The 19,212-nt window shown below is 40.6% G+C and overlaps 2 protein-coding genes across 5 annotated transcripts in view; one reads left to right on the forward strand and one right to left on the reverse strand.

Annotated features, from left to right (window-relative positions):
• Window positions 1-9,583, reverse strand: part of WRAP73 (WD repeat containing, antisense to TP73) — a 486,503-nt gene extending 476,920 nt beyond the window's left edge. For 2 of the 3 annotated variants that reach the window (XM_085608851.1, XM_085608850.1), the window contains exon 1: window positions 9,392-9,581. In XM_085608851.1, coding sequence (XP_085464977.1) covers window positions 9,392-9,460 — 69 coding nt within the window. In that variant the 5' untranslated portion in view covers window positions 9,461-9,581. Of the gene's footprint in view, window positions 1-9,391 lie in introns of all 3 variants that reach the window. The other variant, XM_085608852.1, reaches the window with a different exon arrangement.
• Window positions 1-19,212, forward strand: part of TP73 (tumor protein p73) — a 527,553-nt gene that overhangs the window by 12,288 nt on the left and 496,053 nt on the right. The gene's annotated exons all lie outside the window — the stretch shown is intronic.

The following is a 19,212-nucleotide window of genomic DNA, read 5'->3' on the forward strand; positions in this document are numbered from 1 at the left end:
TTAATGGAAGCATGCTAAGGCAAACTCCTGCCGATTGTGGAACAGAAAGCTGCCATTTAACATTTACCAGTGAACTGAATGCACTTACCTCTCCCTCCTGCCTTTAAAGTCTTAAACTGTGGCGTGCTGCAGCGCCACCGCCACCACCTCTGTGCCGCTATTCACGTTCCAAATTATACTAGGGCTTCAGTGGCTTTCAGTGGCTACCAGCACTGCCCCCACCTCTAGGGTATTCACCCCATCCCGCAGAACGGAAAGGCCCCAGTACCGCACAAGCCCTTTGCTCCTCGCCGAAGAACGCAGACTGGTGATTACACCACGCTGACAACACACAGAGATAAACGTGTTCCGATTTAACTATCGGTAACAGCTATAAGACAGCCCACAAAATGTCGGGGCTCGCACTCCTTGCGGCCTCACTCACACCTGCGGCTTACTCCGGGACGCCCAGCACAGCAGGGTGCTCGCAGCGTAACGATGTCACACAGCCGGCGGGAGGGCACGAGCGCAGACTTGCGGACACGCACACAGCACATCGGCATTAGGAAGAAAGGATATTTTTGCTCAATATTTTTTTTAAGGCATGTAGGTATGTATTTTGGGGACTTAAGTGATAGTACCCTCAACTGTTCAAACACACCCACTAGTTAGATAAATATTCCAAGATAAAGGAAAGCACATTTTTGTACTTTGCTGGATTGCTCGCAGGAGCCCCTCTTTAAATGGTTAGCTGTCACTGGCTGTTTTTAACTGCATCTACAGGATCTGAATTTTGCTCTGTACCAGCTGTCTCTTCATGGCACTACTACTACCAAACAATTACACTTAATTCATTACCACTTAATTGAAAGGTTTGGATTCTCTGCATCTAACCCGAAGGACGCTGTTTATCCTCCAAAAGGACAAACTCCATAAAAGTCCAACTCCAAATACATAAGTTTCTCCCGCTTTGGAATTTCCTTTGCCACCTACTGTATAAAAGGTGGTCGTCAGATGTGTTGGTGTGTGGATTCTCTGGAATAAGGACTAGGGGTTGCTCCTATCCATCCACCTAACAACAATACTGAGGGAAGAGACATCCCCAAAACCAACACCATCTAACAATTCTAATTCTGTTAGATCTACCAATTGTGTCGACATCAAATGACGCATAACAGTTCATTAACAATTTCATTTAACAATGTTTTACAAAATAATTCCAGCTATAGTCCCCATACTTATGGGTTGAGATCAAAAGATCATGTTACTTATATTTGTCTCCTACTTTAAAAACAAGCATTTACAATGCAATAGGTCTTGCAACTGAGAATTTTGGAGCTATTGACATTGTAAATGGCAATGCCTTTAAAAAAATTAAAAGCCATTGTTATTTACAATACCAAAAGCAACACTTATTGCATTGCAACGTGTTTGTTACTGACCATATCTCGTAAGTAGGGATGGTTCGTCTTTTCGTTGTGGCTCTACACAAGTGTTAATATTCATGACTTCAGACTCGCACAGTTAGTGGGAAATGGATCTGGAGTGTGATAGCAATAATCTGCAGTCTTTCTCATCATCAAGCGGTAAAGATGTTAACACAGGCTTTGAATACAGTTTGAATTCTGGTGATTTATGGGGGGGGGGGGGGTGGTTAGCGGCTATAAATTGCACAATAGTTCCTCAGACGGACAACATATTTAGCACGAAGGGATGATTTGGTGATTTGGGTCCAACACGGAGAGCAAACGTGTCCGTGTTTTGCACCTTTTGGGATCTTGATAAAATGGCAAAGAAAAAAAAACTGGGAGGTGAAAAGTAGCACCAACAGTTGCCACGAGACAGACCTCTGCAGCGGCGTTTAAGTACTAGAAGACAAACAGGGTCTTGTTTACTCCAGCGCCTTCCCTCACTGAGGCGCAGTCTGCCTCTAAAGTACATCGTAGGAGGTCCCTCACTGGCTCCTTTCTCTGTCTCTTTTGCACACGCACTTTTATCTCACATGCACCTTCCATTATCTCTCTCCCCTCTTATCTATCACACATACTTGTGTGTCTCTCTCTCTCACACACAGATACTCATGCGCTCTTTCACTCATTGGGTACAAACCGCACCCCAGGTTTCTTTCTTTTTCTCTCCTTCTCACATACATGCACTTATTTCTCTGTCACCCAAGTTTTTTTTGTGCTGTTTTTTTTTTTATATAACGCAAACTCGACCCAAAGGTATTGGAGTTCTTTACATGAGCACCAGTAACATTACACAGGGACACATTAATTTGTGGCAGGCACGGGGAGATTAATCGATTTGCCCAGAATCACAGGATGTTGAGCTGACGCTCAGACTCAAACCTGGTTTCCCAGTTCCAAACTCGGCAACTCTGGCCGTTACGCCACATCCTATTCATGTTGTCCAAAGCCTATTCTTTCTCTCCAAAGCCCCATGACGCACTGGATATTTATCTGTCGATATTCAGATAGACAGATGGACACGGACAGACCGATCGATAGGAGATGTAGGTAGGTGGTGAAGGAAGGAAGGACATTGTGGGTGTCATGTATCAAAGGAGTGCTCAAAAGAAGCTTCAGATTTCAAGGCTGGTGTGGATGTGTCCTTGTCTCCAGTCCCACACACCACTGTGGTTAAATAGGTAATGTTTGTTTTGTTTCAGTGTGTGCGAGTGGCCTATGCCTGTAAGTACACACCGTGCCAGTCTCTGTGCGCGCGCCTCTCAGTCCTGCTGGGCCTTCAGAGGAAGGTGTCCTGTATACAATACACCCAGACATTCCATTCTTTGTGTGGGTTAATCAATAAAGTAGTAAACCGGTGTTGGCGAAAGGCCAGAGCCACAAATCCACCACCCACCTTTGAACCCTGGTATAAAAAATGCCTGTCAAAGTTTTTTAAGTATGTCACCCGCACGGGCCCTACCAATTCAACTGTGCATTGAATGCACTATTAACAGAGCACACAAAAAACAGGACTTGGAAGATGAGCCCTAAAGCAAACTTGTAGCTTTGCTTCAAAGATGTGATCCAGTTATTGGCACAAAGAAAGAAAAAAAACAAACACCCACATTAGACCAAACAAGATAATAATTGTGCCTGTCTGGATCACAGTATCTAGAGGGCGAGCCCTGCGTCACTCTTGCCTGGGTTACCATGGCGAGTGATTTATTGATATCAATCAAGACTGAATAGATCAAAGGCAGCCAGATGACAGGCGATCTATCACACGTCAAATCATACTTGCAATCAAGTCGGAAGCTGTTTCTTTGGTGGGTGTGTGGGTCTGAGAGACAAAAAATGAACTTTTACACCGCACCTCTCCGCAACAGAAGCTGCCACACTGCTGGGGTTAAAAATAAATAAATAAATAACAACCAGTTGGCTTCAAAGCAAAAACTCCTGAGACGGTTAACAGTTTTGGGTGCGTATCCCAGTGTCACAAAACTTTCTGAAGTTTAAAACACACCTTCCCTTCTTACCACCGCCAGCTAACTTTTCACCCGTGTGATGTTATTGTTAAACCTAACACTGACGGGCCGACAGAGCCGCTTGAAATACAGCACGTTTTTTTTTTGCTTCCTGTTGTCGTGCCTATGCAAGGTCCAATTAAGAGTGCACAGTCACTTAGCAAAACACCCCAAATAAAATAATTTTAAAAACACACGCATGAGTACATTTTTTGAACGCCACTGACAAATATAAAATACCATGTCAAGGCAACCTGTTAAGTTAAAAGGGTAAAAAGTCAAATTATAGGACGGGAGATATCGCAGGGGGCATCCCCGAAAAGTAAGGCACGTTGCGTGTTTTAAATTGAGCAGGGCATCATTAGCGCCCAGGATTTAAAACGATCAGCCGCAGGGGGACTGCATAAGGTACAAAACGATTGAGTCACTGATAGACTTCCCAGAGTAAACCAGTCGCAACACCCTGTTGTCTCCGCATCAAAACATTACACGTTTTTCCTGATTTTCACCTTGCATAATGTATTATCACGAGCACCTTCACAGAGCTCTCAGTGCACTTAGATTCATTCTGTAACGCAGTAGCCACTGTTGTGCCAGTATTTTCACTAATTGCAGAGCCCTCAGAGCGCTGCTCTGCTCCTATTAGCAGCGTATAATGGAATCTCAGTGCTCAGTTAGGGGCCTCAGTGTGCAGTGTAGTGCCTGCAGACTTTCTTATCTTTAGGGGGGGGGGGCATCTGTTCCTAATTAGCATCCAAAAGGGAGAAAGGGCAGTGACAAAAAGGCATCCTTTTCAATGGGAAGTCAGCGTTTAGCATAATCGCTGACGCAACCCAATGAAAGGATGGGCGGGGCTTCAATTCCCCTTCTTAAATCTCCTCTCTCACTATATGGCTCGCTGAGCGAGCAACGCATGCGCTACAACACTAGGCGAGACCCAACAAGTAGGAAAGATGTACCTTTACCTTCAGGAAACATAGTTGGCAGAGAACTGTATAAGACAGTACATCCTACAAGGCGCAGTCACACCAACAAGGAACACAATATATAATTGTCACTACACTGTGCAATACTGATTGGTCCCACATAGCAAAGGTGAAAGACCAGAGCAAGCAAGACAGTGAAAACTCTTTTCAGGCTCTTTTATTGGTGACTTCATCACACAGCTGAACCAGAGTAGAACTTAGTCGTGCAGAACAAAAAGACATTGTATAGTTTACATGACTTAAGACGCAAAGTTTTTAAAGTCTTATAATAGCCATATCAAAGGCCATTCAGGGGAGTTTCTGCTATTAAGGACAACGTCAATTAAAGCACCCTTCTATTGCCTTCAGACAACTTATCGGACAGTGACTGCTGATAAACGGTGCTGTGAAATAAAGGGAGTTTTCAGAAACATGCAATGCTAAGTTTCCTAGAGATTAGATCACAACTCTATGGAACAGATTTTGGCAAAGCTTACAGTAGATGCTCATAAGTACACTTAGAAAATGCGTCTAGGCCCTAATGTGATGAATGCAGTGCATTTTGTGAAACCATACGCCTTTAATTGGCAGGAACTTAAAATGTACTTTAAGGATTTTTGCTCATACTTTGTACAATCCCAAGCTGTCCGTTTCTGTAGTTAACATAAAAAAAATCATAAAATTGAAGTTGATTTGACTTGTTTCCCCATCAAAAAGTATAATCAGAAACACATGTAATACACACTTTCCATACAGTTCATCATCCACTCCTTGTCTTTTACAGAGGATAGCTGCACCTTTTTACTTGTGGAGTGATTTATTCAATCCTTAAAGAGGGGATACTCTTATAACTCTCAACTCCAGCGATGCTAACGTCTTGAAAGTAGATGGGTACTATGGATTTGGTTGGGGTGAGGACTGACAATAAATGAAATAGATTTTAAAACTGGATTTTTACAAGGATGAATTGTCTACCACGATGAAGGATTTTTAGCAGATATGCCAGTTTTGGAATTAATATGCAACAAATAGAAATAGCACAAAGGCATGAAGCAATCTGAAATGTGTACGAAAAATTCAACCTAGGTAAGTATTCTGCATGTTTGATAGATACTATTAGGTATTGCATCTATAGAAAATGTATTCACTGGCTGAGGTTTACAACTCACGTCTGCTTGTCTGTACAATATAATCAAGCAGCAATCTATTTAAATGAGCAGAATTAATTTAATGAACTCCAAACATTTTACATCCCTTTTAAGGTTGGACATGTTAAATCTTTAAGCAGCTTAAAATAAAAAAATTTCCCCCAAAAAAATTTAACAAATATTCAATATTTAATGCTTCTCTGCAAAGCCGTTTCATGCTGAAGTGGATGCTTTCGACACCACCTGCAGTACGCATGCAAAATGAACCTGACACTGAGCTCCAAGTAACAAGCTTTAAAATATAACTGTAATGGCAAAATAAAAGCCTTTTATTACAAGAAGTGTCGACATCGATGCTCTGTTTTTGATGAGAGGCACACTGCATACGTTTTGCACAAACTACTTACTCTAAGGAGGGGCGAGACAGAACTAATAAATATTGTTTTAAGGGTTCCTGTGGCCTTATAAAGTTTGAACGAACCAGGTTTAGTATTTGAATGGTGCTGGAAAAGCTTATCAGTGTACATTCTCTGTGAAAGAGTGATACCATATAAGATAAAATCATTAACGGATGTGTGAAAATAATTTTTCAAATGATCCACTAAATTGTGCTAGCTTTCTTAGGCTCTGCATGCTCTAAAGCATTAGGTACAGTGTGTGGGGAAAAAAAAAAATCAATGTGTGTTAAGCTGTTACAACAACTATATAACTAATATAACAGGCTTCTTTATTTGCTTTCAAACTTATGTCTGATTAGCTCTTTCCATGCAGTGTTAGTCAGCCAACTCGGTGTGTAATTTGCCACTGCATTGCTACATACCTTAACTAGCCTCAAATGGTATATATAAGCATACCTAGTGGCATTTTTACAATTGACGCTGATGAGTCAGATTTCTTGTGACTGCCGCAAACACCCTAACAATACCATAGATGCCCTGTATTTACAATTCAGTGCTCTATGGTGCAAGGATTCATGAATGCGTCCGAAATTCTGACACATCTTTTGGCACTAAAGTGACGCATTGCTGGAGTTGGTCGGAAGACTGATGCAACTCCAGCAATGCGTCAGAACACAGAAGTCAGTACCATTGTTAAAAGCTTTGTGTCAATCCTTACGCCTGGTTTGGGAATGCGTAGGGATTTTGACGCAGTCAAGTCGTAGAGTGACGCAGTGAAAGTTATAACCTCACTGCGTCAGTTCTACATAGCTTTTAACGAGGGAATGCCCACCCTGCATACATTACACCTAGCGCAGGTATAATGTGACGTACGACTCTATAAACTGAAGCACTGGGCTCAATGAGTGTTTGTAAATATGGAGCAGTGTGTAGTACTGATTGAGCCACCGCTGTATAAAAAAAATTACGCTGTGGCAGCGCTAGCTCCTGGTAAGTATGCTTCTTAGTGCTGTGACAGATGAGCATATATTTATATTATCTATAACTAGTGGCTGCAGCAGAAATAAAAATAAAACGCACAAAAACATTTTAAAATGAACACATCAGATTAAAGCAAGCTCTCATAATGGGACACATTGTAATACTTTTTTGGATGGATAATACAGCGTAAAAGTAGGCGGCCAAGCAAACAAATTCAGAGCAATAGTCGAGTCAGCAATCTGGCTTGGCCCCAAAAGCAAAAACGATGGTGCAACTGAGTGCATATATGAAAATTCTTTAAAATACTATATATTTTTTTCAAGTAATTCCATTTTGCATTTAGTACATTGGGTTATACCAACATATTAAATAACATATTAAATTCAGTATGTGATGTGCACTACACTCATCATATAAAAGTTACAATAAAATGATTTGCCTAAGACCATGCAATCAGACTAGTAAAGTAGTCAAGATTTGGGCGTACGGCTCAAATTATGGACTTCACCTCCTCTTACAGCTTAGTTGTACACCTATGAACAAAATATGATGCGAAATGGTCTTTCAAAAAATAAAACAGCACTGTCATGTACAGTTGATTTACAACATGCATAAATCACAAGATCAATCAGACCTTATAGAAGCAATCTTGGGAAAATTAGTTAAAGAGACCAAGTAAGACTGAATCTTGAGTAGAAATAGTATTAAAAAAAAAAAAAAGAAGTTTTCTTCAAAATAAGGGATAGTTCATTTTAGCATGCGTGAGAATGGTGTGTATGCCGTTTTCCGTATTACGAAGCCAAGTATGTGAACAGAAGATCTGCCATCACTTCACGCAAAGCAACTGAATAGAATACTAAAAGGATGACTGCATAAAGTCAACAGAGCTTCCTCCTCTGTGTTACGGACTTAGGAAAACGTTGGTGAAGTACAGCATGGGGATGGTCTGTGGATAAATTCTCACGTGTTCTACCAATGAAAGGCGTAGCCAAAAACACACTTCCGTTTACGATCGGTATCACTGCATAGCTGCTAAAGTAAGACCAACTGTCCCTGGCGGAAAGCAGATTGTTCGTTCCAAAACAACAAGATCTGTGACACCAGCTCTGTTCTTATTAGTCTTGTAAGTCCCAAGAGACCAAAGGCATATACAGAACTTTGGGCAGAAACAAGCGTGAGCCTTCATCGTCTCGACCACTCAGCGGCAGCTTTAACATTAAAGCTTTGAGACAATCTGCAAGTTTAACATGTCAAGTAAGAAAGAGTATAAAACACTTAAACGTGTTATTCTTACGTTACCTTTCTTCAGACTGTTTTCTCTCCTCCCACACAAAACTAAACGTCAAGCCTCTTGCTCCATAAGACCCTTGTTCCATAAATTCAAGTGTCTCCTGAAAGATATGGACAATGACACTAATTGACCAATGCTGCCTATTGTATTGTAATTGCAGCTAAACGCACAATGCAGTCTACGACTGAACCGATACTGCCGCATTTGATTACCCTCGCTAAATGTTTCAGTCGGGTTTTCCCCGGTCGCACATCTGGGAGTCTCCGTGCACATTGTTATGCCCTAGCGTACAAATCCGTCACTGGCTATCAAAACGTCATGACCACTTCTGTCCACGCACAGTTCACAGCCGGTAAATCGGGGCTTCTGTTTTTCTCACATTTTTCCTCTCTTCCGTGACGCGCACACACTTCTATAACGCAGGCTCCACCTCTTCTGTACTCCCCAACCCCCCTCCGCCCCCAAATCCTCATATTACACCTGCCACTGTTCCTTTCTCTCCCGGGCACTACTCCCCCGTTTTCATCTTCTCCCTCGGCGAGCTGAAAACGCCACCTGCACTGAAAACCCACCATCCGTTGCTGGTATCCTTCCAGTCCCATCTCGGGTATGATGATCTTCATCTACCAACTGCGCCCTCCAGAACTGTGAATTTTCTGCGACATTAGAAGGCTGTTTTTTTTTTACTAGTCGCTGTGTTGTTCCTTCGTCAGGGTATTCTTCCCTCTGTCGTTTGTCTCCCCTTGCCTCTTTGCTAAGCACTGCTATCAGAGGCGCAACTAGAGCCAAATTTCGGGGGGGGCTGAGCAAAAATTTCGGGGGGGGAGCTGAACTTTAAGCAATAGGCAGAATGGAGCTGCAGGGGCTCTTAGAAGGGGTGAAACAACAGCAAGGCCTCATTAACATGCAAATGGTCTTTTAAAGACCTGTGAAGTGCTCGGGTGCGGCTGCTTTTTTGCCGGGGAAGCTGTCTCATCCCGGGCTGCCACACACGACGGGGGGGGGGCTGAAGCCCTGTGAGTCCAATGGGTGTTGCGCGCCTAACTGCTATCAAGGCAGCGCTCGCAGAAGTCATATGTCCACTATTAATGGTACAGTATCCACACTCCTTTACCACTGCCTTCTACCCAAAGAAGGATGTACGCCCCGCTTACCAGATACTTTCCGTTCGGGGAGAATGCCCCAAGCTGCCCAGAGAGTTTGAAGAGCTCGGAGAAGTTCATTGCTCCGGGTACTCCCGGGCATTTCAAACCAGCCGCTGTTTCTACCGCCGCTGCTCAACTGACAGCTGCACACGCCGGAAGCTAGATACCAAAACGCACTTCCGCTGCTGAGCAGGTATCATCAGGTAACCACGGAAACAACAGTAGACTGCGATGTCCCGGAAGAAATTCCGGACAGATTTAAGACTACAGTTCCCATGAGGCTCCGCTCAGTTTCTCACGTGTCATTCCATGAGATTTGTAGTCTAATTATTTGACGGCGAGTGGTTTTGTTGTAGTATTGCAGTGAAAGCTTTTCTTTCTTTTGTTAGGGTCAAATAAAGCGTTACATGAGATGAAAAAATTTAGCCAGGTGAGGGCGCAATTTTGCTGGCGTGAAAAGGTTTGGAAAGAACGGTGTTCAACCGAGCGAGCTAAACTTGTTTTTGAAATAGGTGCTACGGGGGGAATTTAAAGCTTTGGCTCATTAGTACATTCATAGTTTGGATAATAAATCGGCGATTCAAACTATTCAATCTGTGTTTTGGCCCGATTTTTTCTGACCGCTCTCCGTCGGAACGTGTTTACCCTTAGGACAGGGTGTATTCTTTCTCCAAGAATAGATAGCCCATTTCAAACTGCAGATTTGTAAACTAAAAGTCTCTAAGTGGAATACTCGTAATATGTAAAATGGAGCTCCTCATATAAACATATAGATGTTTGTGGAAGGCTATTTTCTGCGCTCTCGAGGTTTTAAATATCCGAATGAGTACTAATTAGCATAATTGATAGCATCCCATTAGATGACGTAAGAGGATCTGTGACCCCATGACATCACATGAAGTAAGCTTATAAACACTGCAGTCAACTTTCATCACCTTTTCTCAAATTCAGTAAAAAACAGAAACCGACATTTACGGAGATATTTACCCAGTAGCGAATAACAATGTGTAACCATGAAAACAATATTAAAGTCTCAGTTTCCCAAATCAACTGAACTGTGTGATTTTATATAAATCATTTTATTTCGGATTTACTTGGGCATCAGATCTGAGACAACCTGCAGAAATTTCAATTCAGAATGAGTGCTGTCTGGGCAGAAACTTATCCTAAAATCCAACTCATGGGGGCGCCAACGGCTGGGCTTGGGAGCGATGTAGTCTTAATACCGATTTAAGTGCTCCCCAACTGGAACATTCACTTCAGGCCATAATTGTCGTTTCAAGGATTCAAATAAATAATTAATAAGCAGTTTGCATAGAATATACTATAAATAAATTTAGGAGTAAGGCGTCCAAATAATGACAGATAACTCAGTACAGTTCTAAGTGAAATCCGGTAAAGATTCGTCTCCTAAAGGTGAAAAAAAAGGCTGTTCCATACCTAGAAGTCTGCCCATCCTTTTATAGGACTTAGATAAAGACATTCATTCATACACGGGTACATGGTTCTCAGCATATGCACCAATAGGGAACAGCTAAAATGAAATAATTTACTATAGACTACATTCAAAGTTTCTATCCTGACAGCAGGACATGAAGTTTGCAGATGTTTTCATAGTTTATTTGAGCGGTTCATTGACACATTGTATAACAATAGCCTAGGACAGTTAAAATGTCCTTTGTTAAGTAGGGTGAGAGAAAGTCCCTGGAAACACACTCTGTTATTGTGAATCTTGAAAATAGTCATCTCATTAAATATTGTGACGTCGGTGCAAGATGGAGGACAGTGTAAACACAACTCAAGTTAGTGTAAGCCCAATTTATGCAGAAAGAAAAAACAACTCTTACAGTGCTATAAAAAGCTTAACCTATGTATCGCTTACTAGCATACCTGTCAACCTTGTGCCTCAAAAATAGAAGTGAAGGAAGGTGTTTAAGAAGGCGATCCCATTATTCTCAATGAGAAATTAACACTTTTTTTAGAGGGTAAATAGGTTTACATTGCGGGTGACTCATTAAAGTCTATGGAAGCATTTTGTATGATGGCAGCTTGATAGAAATGAAAAGCATGTAATACCTGAGCTGCTGGAATGGCCTGGTGATAAGATAGTGATGGGTGATTTTAATTGCATAATGGATAGGAAGATTGATACCACTAATGTTTCTGCTCGCGCTAGAATGTGTAAGACTAGGAATGCTATACATCAGCTTATACATCTGCATCAGCTCAAAGATTCGTGGAGGAGGCTATTCCCTAATATCCCAGGCTATACTTTTTTTTCATTTGCCCATAAGCACTACTCTAGAATTGATATGATTTTTGCCAAATATTCTATTTTGGAAAACGCATTGGTGGTAGTTTGCCCTAAAATTACTTCCGACCACAATCCTGTTATGCTAACAGCACAGTTACAGTCGAGTACGCAAACACCAGTCCGGGATTTTACTTTCCCTAGACACCTTTTTTGTAATCAGGAATACATTGAAGCGATGCGTAAAGCACTCGGCGAGAATATTGACTCTAACATAGGTTCGGCATCAATCGCAATTGTATGGGACTGTTTAAAGGCTTATGCTAGAGGAGTTACACTCCAATTCATTATAAGGCAAAATAGATTGGGCTATCAACAGTGGGACAAGGAGCAAAAACGGTGCATAGATTTGGAGCACCAGCATGCTGCGGCTATTATCATAAAGAGTGAGACTGAGCATTCATTGTATCAAAAGGTCGTAGAATCACGTGCCAAGCTCAAAAGAAGGTTAAAAGATAAAGTCGCTAATAACTACCATAACCTTCGGACTAAACAATATGAGTATGGTGAAAGAGTCGGCCGGCTACTAGCTAATCAAATTGCAGACCGAAATGCTAAAACTCACGTAAAAACGATAAAAGGGGTGGACGGCCTAATATACACTAGGTCTGCTCACATTGTCGAACAATTTGTATTATTTTATGCTAACCTATACAGTGGCTCAGGAAGTTCGGGAGAACAGATCATCTCGGAATACACACAGGAAAGTCAGTTGTTAACTCTGTGTCTGATGGCTTCTGAGCCATTGGATGCAGACATTGATAAACTTGAAATCGAGGAAGCTATTAAGGCCTTATCGGCGGGCAAGGCCGTCGGCGAAGATAAGATTCCACTGGAGTTTTTTAAAACCTTTAAAGATATATTGGTCCCCGTCTTTCTTAAGGTATGTAACTCTATTCTTCAAGGAGGAGAGGTTCCTCTCTCGCGGAACACATCTAACATCGTCGTTTTCTTAAAAAAGGGGAAGCCTATTGACGATATGAGTTCATATCGACCAATAGCGCTGATTAATGCCGATGCTAAGCTCTTTTCTAAAATTCTTGCTGCTCGCCTAGCCCCAGTAATCCACTTAATAGTCTCAGAGCAGCAGCATGGCTTTGTTCCCGGAAGAGACACTTCTGCCCATACTAACACTGCAATAGCTGCCTTCGATGTCTCGGGTCAGTTAGGCCAGCAGATGGGCATGCTGATGTTAGACGCCGAGAAGGCCTTCGACCGGGTGACATGGGAAACACTATGGGTATTTATTTCTTGTATGGGGTTTGGTCTAAGGTTCATCTCAGCGATACAGAAAATATATAACCACCCAACAGCTACAATTAAACTTAACAGGCTTTCTTCTTTATCTTTTCCTGTTCAGAGGGGCACCCGGCAGGGTTGCCCTCTATCCCTGTTATTATTTGCTATCTACATTGAGCCTTTTATTCAACACTTACTGATTAATGGCAATATCGATCCAGTTGTCTTGAACAGGATAAGTCTAAAATTAACTGCTTACGCGGACAATATTGCGATTTTCTCAGCCGACCCTGTTAAAGCTATGGCTGCAATCATGTATGAAGCACAACGGTTCGGCTCCTTCTCCAGCTACAGGTTAAATCTGCATAAAACACAGACGATCCTACATTTTCAATTAGTCCCCTCGCCAATAAACCTTGGAGTTACAAAGACAGCTATCTATTTGGGGGTATGTCTTAGCAGTCAAGTGAATGAAATTATCCCACTAAACTACAATATATTATTAAAGAAAATAGCTGAGAAGTTACAATGCTGGCACCATCTCCCTCTTAGTATTTACGGACGGTGCAATGTGGTCAAAAGAAATATTTTGCCAAAATTTCTATATCTTTTTCGTACCATCCCACTAATTATATCATCTTCTTTTGTCAAACGCCTAGATAGTATTTTAGGTAGTTTTATTTGGGGATACCGACGGGCTAGAAGAGCTATCCGATTTCTAAAACTTTCATACATACAAGGTGGTTTTAAACTCCCTGATTTTAAGTTATACTTTTGGGCAGCGTTTATGGGACGGATACAGAGCCTACTCAGAGGAATTGATACAAATCCCAATTGGTTTTTATATCAGCTGGCGTGTGGGCCTAATACGGGGTTTTTACTGTATCAAACATCCGATCCTAACTATTTCAAACGTGTCCGCTTTAAAGTTGTTAGAGACATTACCAAAATATGGCGTGAAATCTGCAAAATCTACGCAATGTCCGACTTGCATCAATATATGTTGCTATAAGGGAACCCTCTGTTTCCTAATATATTATACGATCATATCGGGAAAGAATGGCAAATTAAGTGTATAACGCGGTTAGGCCAGCTGTATGATGATCAGGGTTTTCAAACTTTCTCATCACTAAAAGAAGAATTTGATCTTTCATATACCCACTTTTTTCAAATATTTGCAAGTTAGGGACTATTTTACTCGAGGCCGGGGACTATTAGAGTTGTCCAGCTCATGTGAGATCTTGTCTATACTTGTCAGTACTAAGGGACGAGGATCTATCGGTAAAATTTATCTAAAACTCATTGGGGCAGTCGGTGACGATGGCTTACAGATTGCTGCTAAATGTAGCCAGGTTTTCGGCTTTGATATCTCTAGGGAGGAAATACAAGAGTCTCTTCAAACCATCGATTCGGCTATAACATCTGTCAATCTAAAACTTCAACAGCATATAATTATTTTTATGCTATGTTACACTCCCGAGCGAATTTCCAAATGGGCTAATAATTCAATTGCTGCTAAGACCAACTGCCCTTAGTGTCAGGAATATGCTGCCAAATTAAACCATATGTTCTTTACCTGCCCTCGGTTGACGGATTTCTGGTTTAATATCACTTTGGTTCTGTCAACTTGGGTCGGCTATGATAGTCCACTCTCGGGGAAAGAACTACTTCTGGGATTATTTATGGAATCTGGGTCTCTTACTAAACCCTTAGCTTCTATTATCGCCTCTTGTGCCCGTCTTTGTATAGCTCGTCTTTGGTTACATGCCACACCTCCCAGTATTAACGAATTTTGGTCTATGACGAGGGAGGTCTTCGAAATGGAACCTGCATTGGCAAAAGCTAGAGGCCCCCGTTCCTTGCTAAAACTGCGTAGGGTTTGGTCTTGTCTTCATTGGGACTAACAATCATATGTATTTCCTCTTTTTTTTTTCTTCTTTTCTTTCTTCTCTCTTTCATCCTGCTTTTTATTCTTCTTCATCTTTTTTTCTTCTTCCTCTCTATAAATGCTCCTTTATACCCTGCATTTGTATACTGACGTATTTGTATTTGAAGATGTTGTTTTCATGCTCATTTTTCTTTTTGTCTCTGTGGCAATAAATAAAAAATAAAGGTGGAATACCTGCCAAATTTGGGCGGTTTGACCTGCCTAACAATCACACTGCACCACATACAACAGTACTGACCATAAAAAACAGTGCACATGCCAAACTGACATCTCAAAGCACTGTTGTCATTAAGGGTCAGGAAAATTTAATGTTTCAACTCTATTACATTTGATAGATGTTAGTACAGTAATATAAACTAAAATGTAAGAAGCGTTGAAGAAAGAACTTATTTTCAACAAGATGAAATAGGAGAGTGATAGAGGCTCACCAGATATCTAGGGGCTGAAAACTACAACCTACCTGGAGAAACCACTTCCTCTTATTAACATCCATTCAAGGAGTATTAGTAAGGTAAAGGAATCACATTGTATTGCACTACTTGATCCTTAATTGAGCGTATATATTACAAGGCATTATGTCATCATGGGGGGAGAATTCAATACCATATTTGAGCACTCAGCCCTAATTAACGAGGTTGCTGCAGATTAGGATGCTTACCGGGGCATTCCTTGACAGGTAGAGGTGAACGGGGCCACATTACAACTGGTAGATGTTCCTCTGGCACATGGTCTTCGAGCTTGTAATGGCCGCTCCCATTCTGATTTGATTGCTACCCCGACATTTCGGAGTGGTACTTAGCAAAGCAATATAGATTACATCGAGGGCTCACAGTTTTATGGTATTTATTTTTTTGACATTTCCGTCTGTATTAATCCATATTTTATTTTTTGTTAATGTTATCTGTATTTATCCATACTTAATTTAAATTTTGTGAAAAAATTAAGTTGAAACTAGCATATTTCTATGCTTGAAGGCCCAATAGTTGTCAATGATATGAACACCCACAGTTGACAAATAAATGCACGTATATGAAAACATGAACATTTTAGTATCAAGGTTGTGCATATCTACTGTAGTTTAAGCCTCTTTACTAGAAATCCCATCTTTTTGAACCCCTTTCCTGTCAATCCACACAGCTATTGGCCAAGCAGTCATGACTGACAGCCTTTAGAATCACTCTAAAAAAAATCCAATTTCTATTTTTATCCACATTTGAAAATAAACACAGACAAAAAAATTAATGTCTGTCGGTCTGTATTTATCTAACAAAATCAGTAAAAACAGATAACAGGGAGCCTTAATTACATCCTACTGGATGTAAGAATATGGGGCTCACTGGTCGATTTGACAGTAATCATTAGATTTGGAAGTAATCATGATCCCTTGATTTTAAATCTACTGGGCTCATTGGTACCACAACAGGTGGTTTTTTCTAATGACTGCGCTCCAGTACTTTCTATAAAAAGTAATAAAAAAATGTTAAATGAGAGACTATCTGCTGTCATGAAGAGATTATTAAAATCTATAAAGCAGTGATTCCTGCACTGGCTCTCTTTAGGGTCAATCTAGAACGGCCCCTATCCACTGTGCAAACTCACAATGTACTTTTCTCCACACTTAAAGAATTCTTTGAAAACGACTACAAGTTAGTTCAGAAAGCACCAAAGAAGTGAGAATAGTTTACTCCTGCTTGCAGGGAAATAAGACCAACCTGATAGCGGCCATGAAACATAGCGACAAGGCTAAAATTATTGAAGCAAGGGCCTTTATAAACATGCTACTAGAACAGCGACATTTGACTGGGAAAGGCAGGCGTGGGAGTAACTTTTATATACGGCATATAGTGAGCCATGGAAGTTGAATTGTATCATTGGGACCTGATGTTTACATCTAGCCAAATGACTGTGTTGTACATTTAATGCCATCTATTCTCTTCCACCACAGCACCCAACCTCTGAGATAATTGTTCATTTCAGCTATTTTGAGTATATGATCAATATAGACTATCCAATTACCTTTTCATTGTCAAGTGCCATGAAGGCCGTTAGCTTGCAGAAGTCAGGGAAGGCACTAAGGCTATACAGGATTCCTACTGACCACTTTTGAACTGCAGCTGTGGATTGGGTCACTTATAAAAACCACCTTAACAATTCAATAGCTGCAGAAGCTCCAATCTCCTCCTCTTGGAAAGACGGAGGTCATTCCGAGCCATAAAAAGGGTAGTAGAGACAATACAGGAAATTACTGTATCATTAGTCTCATAAACAATCTCCAATTTATTTTTGTAACCTAATACTTGAGAAATTAACTGTCTAGATCACAGAAAACAACAAACGTTGACATTTCCAGGCAAGTTTCAGATCCAGAACCGGAAGGATGGACCAGGCATTTTGTTTTCTACTGTCCAAGTTGAGGGCAGTAGACATCGAAAAGGGATATCTTTATATTGTCTTTGTCAATGTGTGAGCCACTTTAAGCTAGGCCCCTAGACGGAGACTATGGGAGGTGCTTACCGGCCTGGGAGTTCCTCCAAGTCTCTTGAAATGAATCATATGCCTTTATTCAGACAATTATGGCCAAGTGTGGTGGGGCACGGGAAACAACCATTACAATGCAGTCATTACAACGCACTACCTTTACAACGCAGTCATTACAACGCATGATCCATTACATCGCATGCCATTACAACGCAGCCACTACAACGCATGTCACTACAACGCATGCCCCTACAACACATGCCATTACAACGCATGCTATTACAATGCATTATAAGGTAAGAAATGGGAAATAGTCATTTTTACCCCTACGTTATCCAACACTTACCCTACTGTTGCACTCACTGGAGTGGGAATAGTAATTTCTACCCCTACACTAACCAACACTTACCCTACTGTTGCACTCACTGGAGTGGGAAATAGTAATTTTTACCCCTACACTATCTAACACTTACCTTACTGTTGCACTCACTGGAGTGGGAATAGTAATTTTTACCCCTACACTATATAACACTTACACTACTGTTGCCCTAAAAGTATTATGCGTTGTAATGGTATGTGTTGTAATGGAATGCGTTGTAAGTGTAGTTTCTAAAAATGCGTTGTGATGGCATGCGTTGTCAAATCATGTGGTGTAAAGGATGTTGCGATGTAAAAACTGCGTTGTAAAAGCATGTGTTGTAAAAGTTTACGTTGTAACATGTCCTATTCGTGGGGCAGCAATGGCAAAATCCAAGTCAACAAAGGAATTCACCAGTGTTGTGTTCTGGTTCCATCTCTTTTTCTATTGTTTATCAATGCTTGTATTGCCTTTCTGACCAACGATGAAAATAATTCTCCAACACTAGCAGGCCAAAATGTATTGGGTTGTGATATCAAAAACAACCAAAGGTGATGGACTTAAATAGTAGCACCTCACTTTTAATAATGCTGCTGCCTTATCTGGCTGTTAGTGCACAATAACTCCAGCACCATTCACCTAGTGGTGCCTCAGAAGAGAATCTCTGACAATTTATTCACAACAAATGGAGGTGCACTGAACATAAAATAGAGAGTCCAAAGTGTTTTTCTGTTTCTTTGTTTGACTTTTATTTCATAGCTGATAAAAACACAACAACAGCCAACGCGTTTCGTTCCTTTAAAGACAAATTTTAACGGAACTTCTTCAGGGCTGTAACAGAATAGAAAAGACATTTTTCTAACACTCATTAAAACTGACGGATGTACACATATTTACAAACGTTAAAAAAGATTTTTGTTTTAGATTATACAATTATATAAAGATACAAAAATGGAGTCATTATGTACATAAGACGCCCTAAAAACAAATTTATTTGTTGGCGTTCTTTTACATATTTTATAGTACCCTATTTATATATGTTTCTTTCAATAGACAAATTAATCACTGTACTATGTTCAAAGATCATATTGACAAATTCTTTAAAAAATCCAAAAGAATATTTCATTTCTAAATTTATATATTCCAAAACTAAGACTCGAAAGGTAAAAACTATTATCTCACCTCAAAATGACAGCAAGTCAAGTATAGGCTTTTTATTTGATGATTGGTAAATAAGAAATAGACAGCAAATCCCACATCAGGACATCCAAAATATCAGAATTAATCTAAAAAATTAAGACAAAGGAAACCAAATTAGAACAACCTGAGCTTAATAACAAGAGATTTCAAAGAGAGGGGGTTGAATAGCACCATTTATCTCACCTTCGTCGGTTGCAGAAGGTATAAATGTGTCTAGAGAGCCAGTGATTCAATATTAAAGATGAGGAGGTCCAATATAATGATGGCTATCAGATTTCTTAATAAAAATCTAAAGC

Source organism: Triturus cristatus, chromosome 1_2 (assembly GCF_964204655.1).
Source record: "Triturus cristatus chromosome 1_2, aTriCri1.1, whole genome shotgun sequence".
Classification (NCBI taxonomy): Eukaryota; Metazoa; Chordata; class Amphibia; order Caudata; family Salamandridae; genus Triturus; species Triturus cristatus.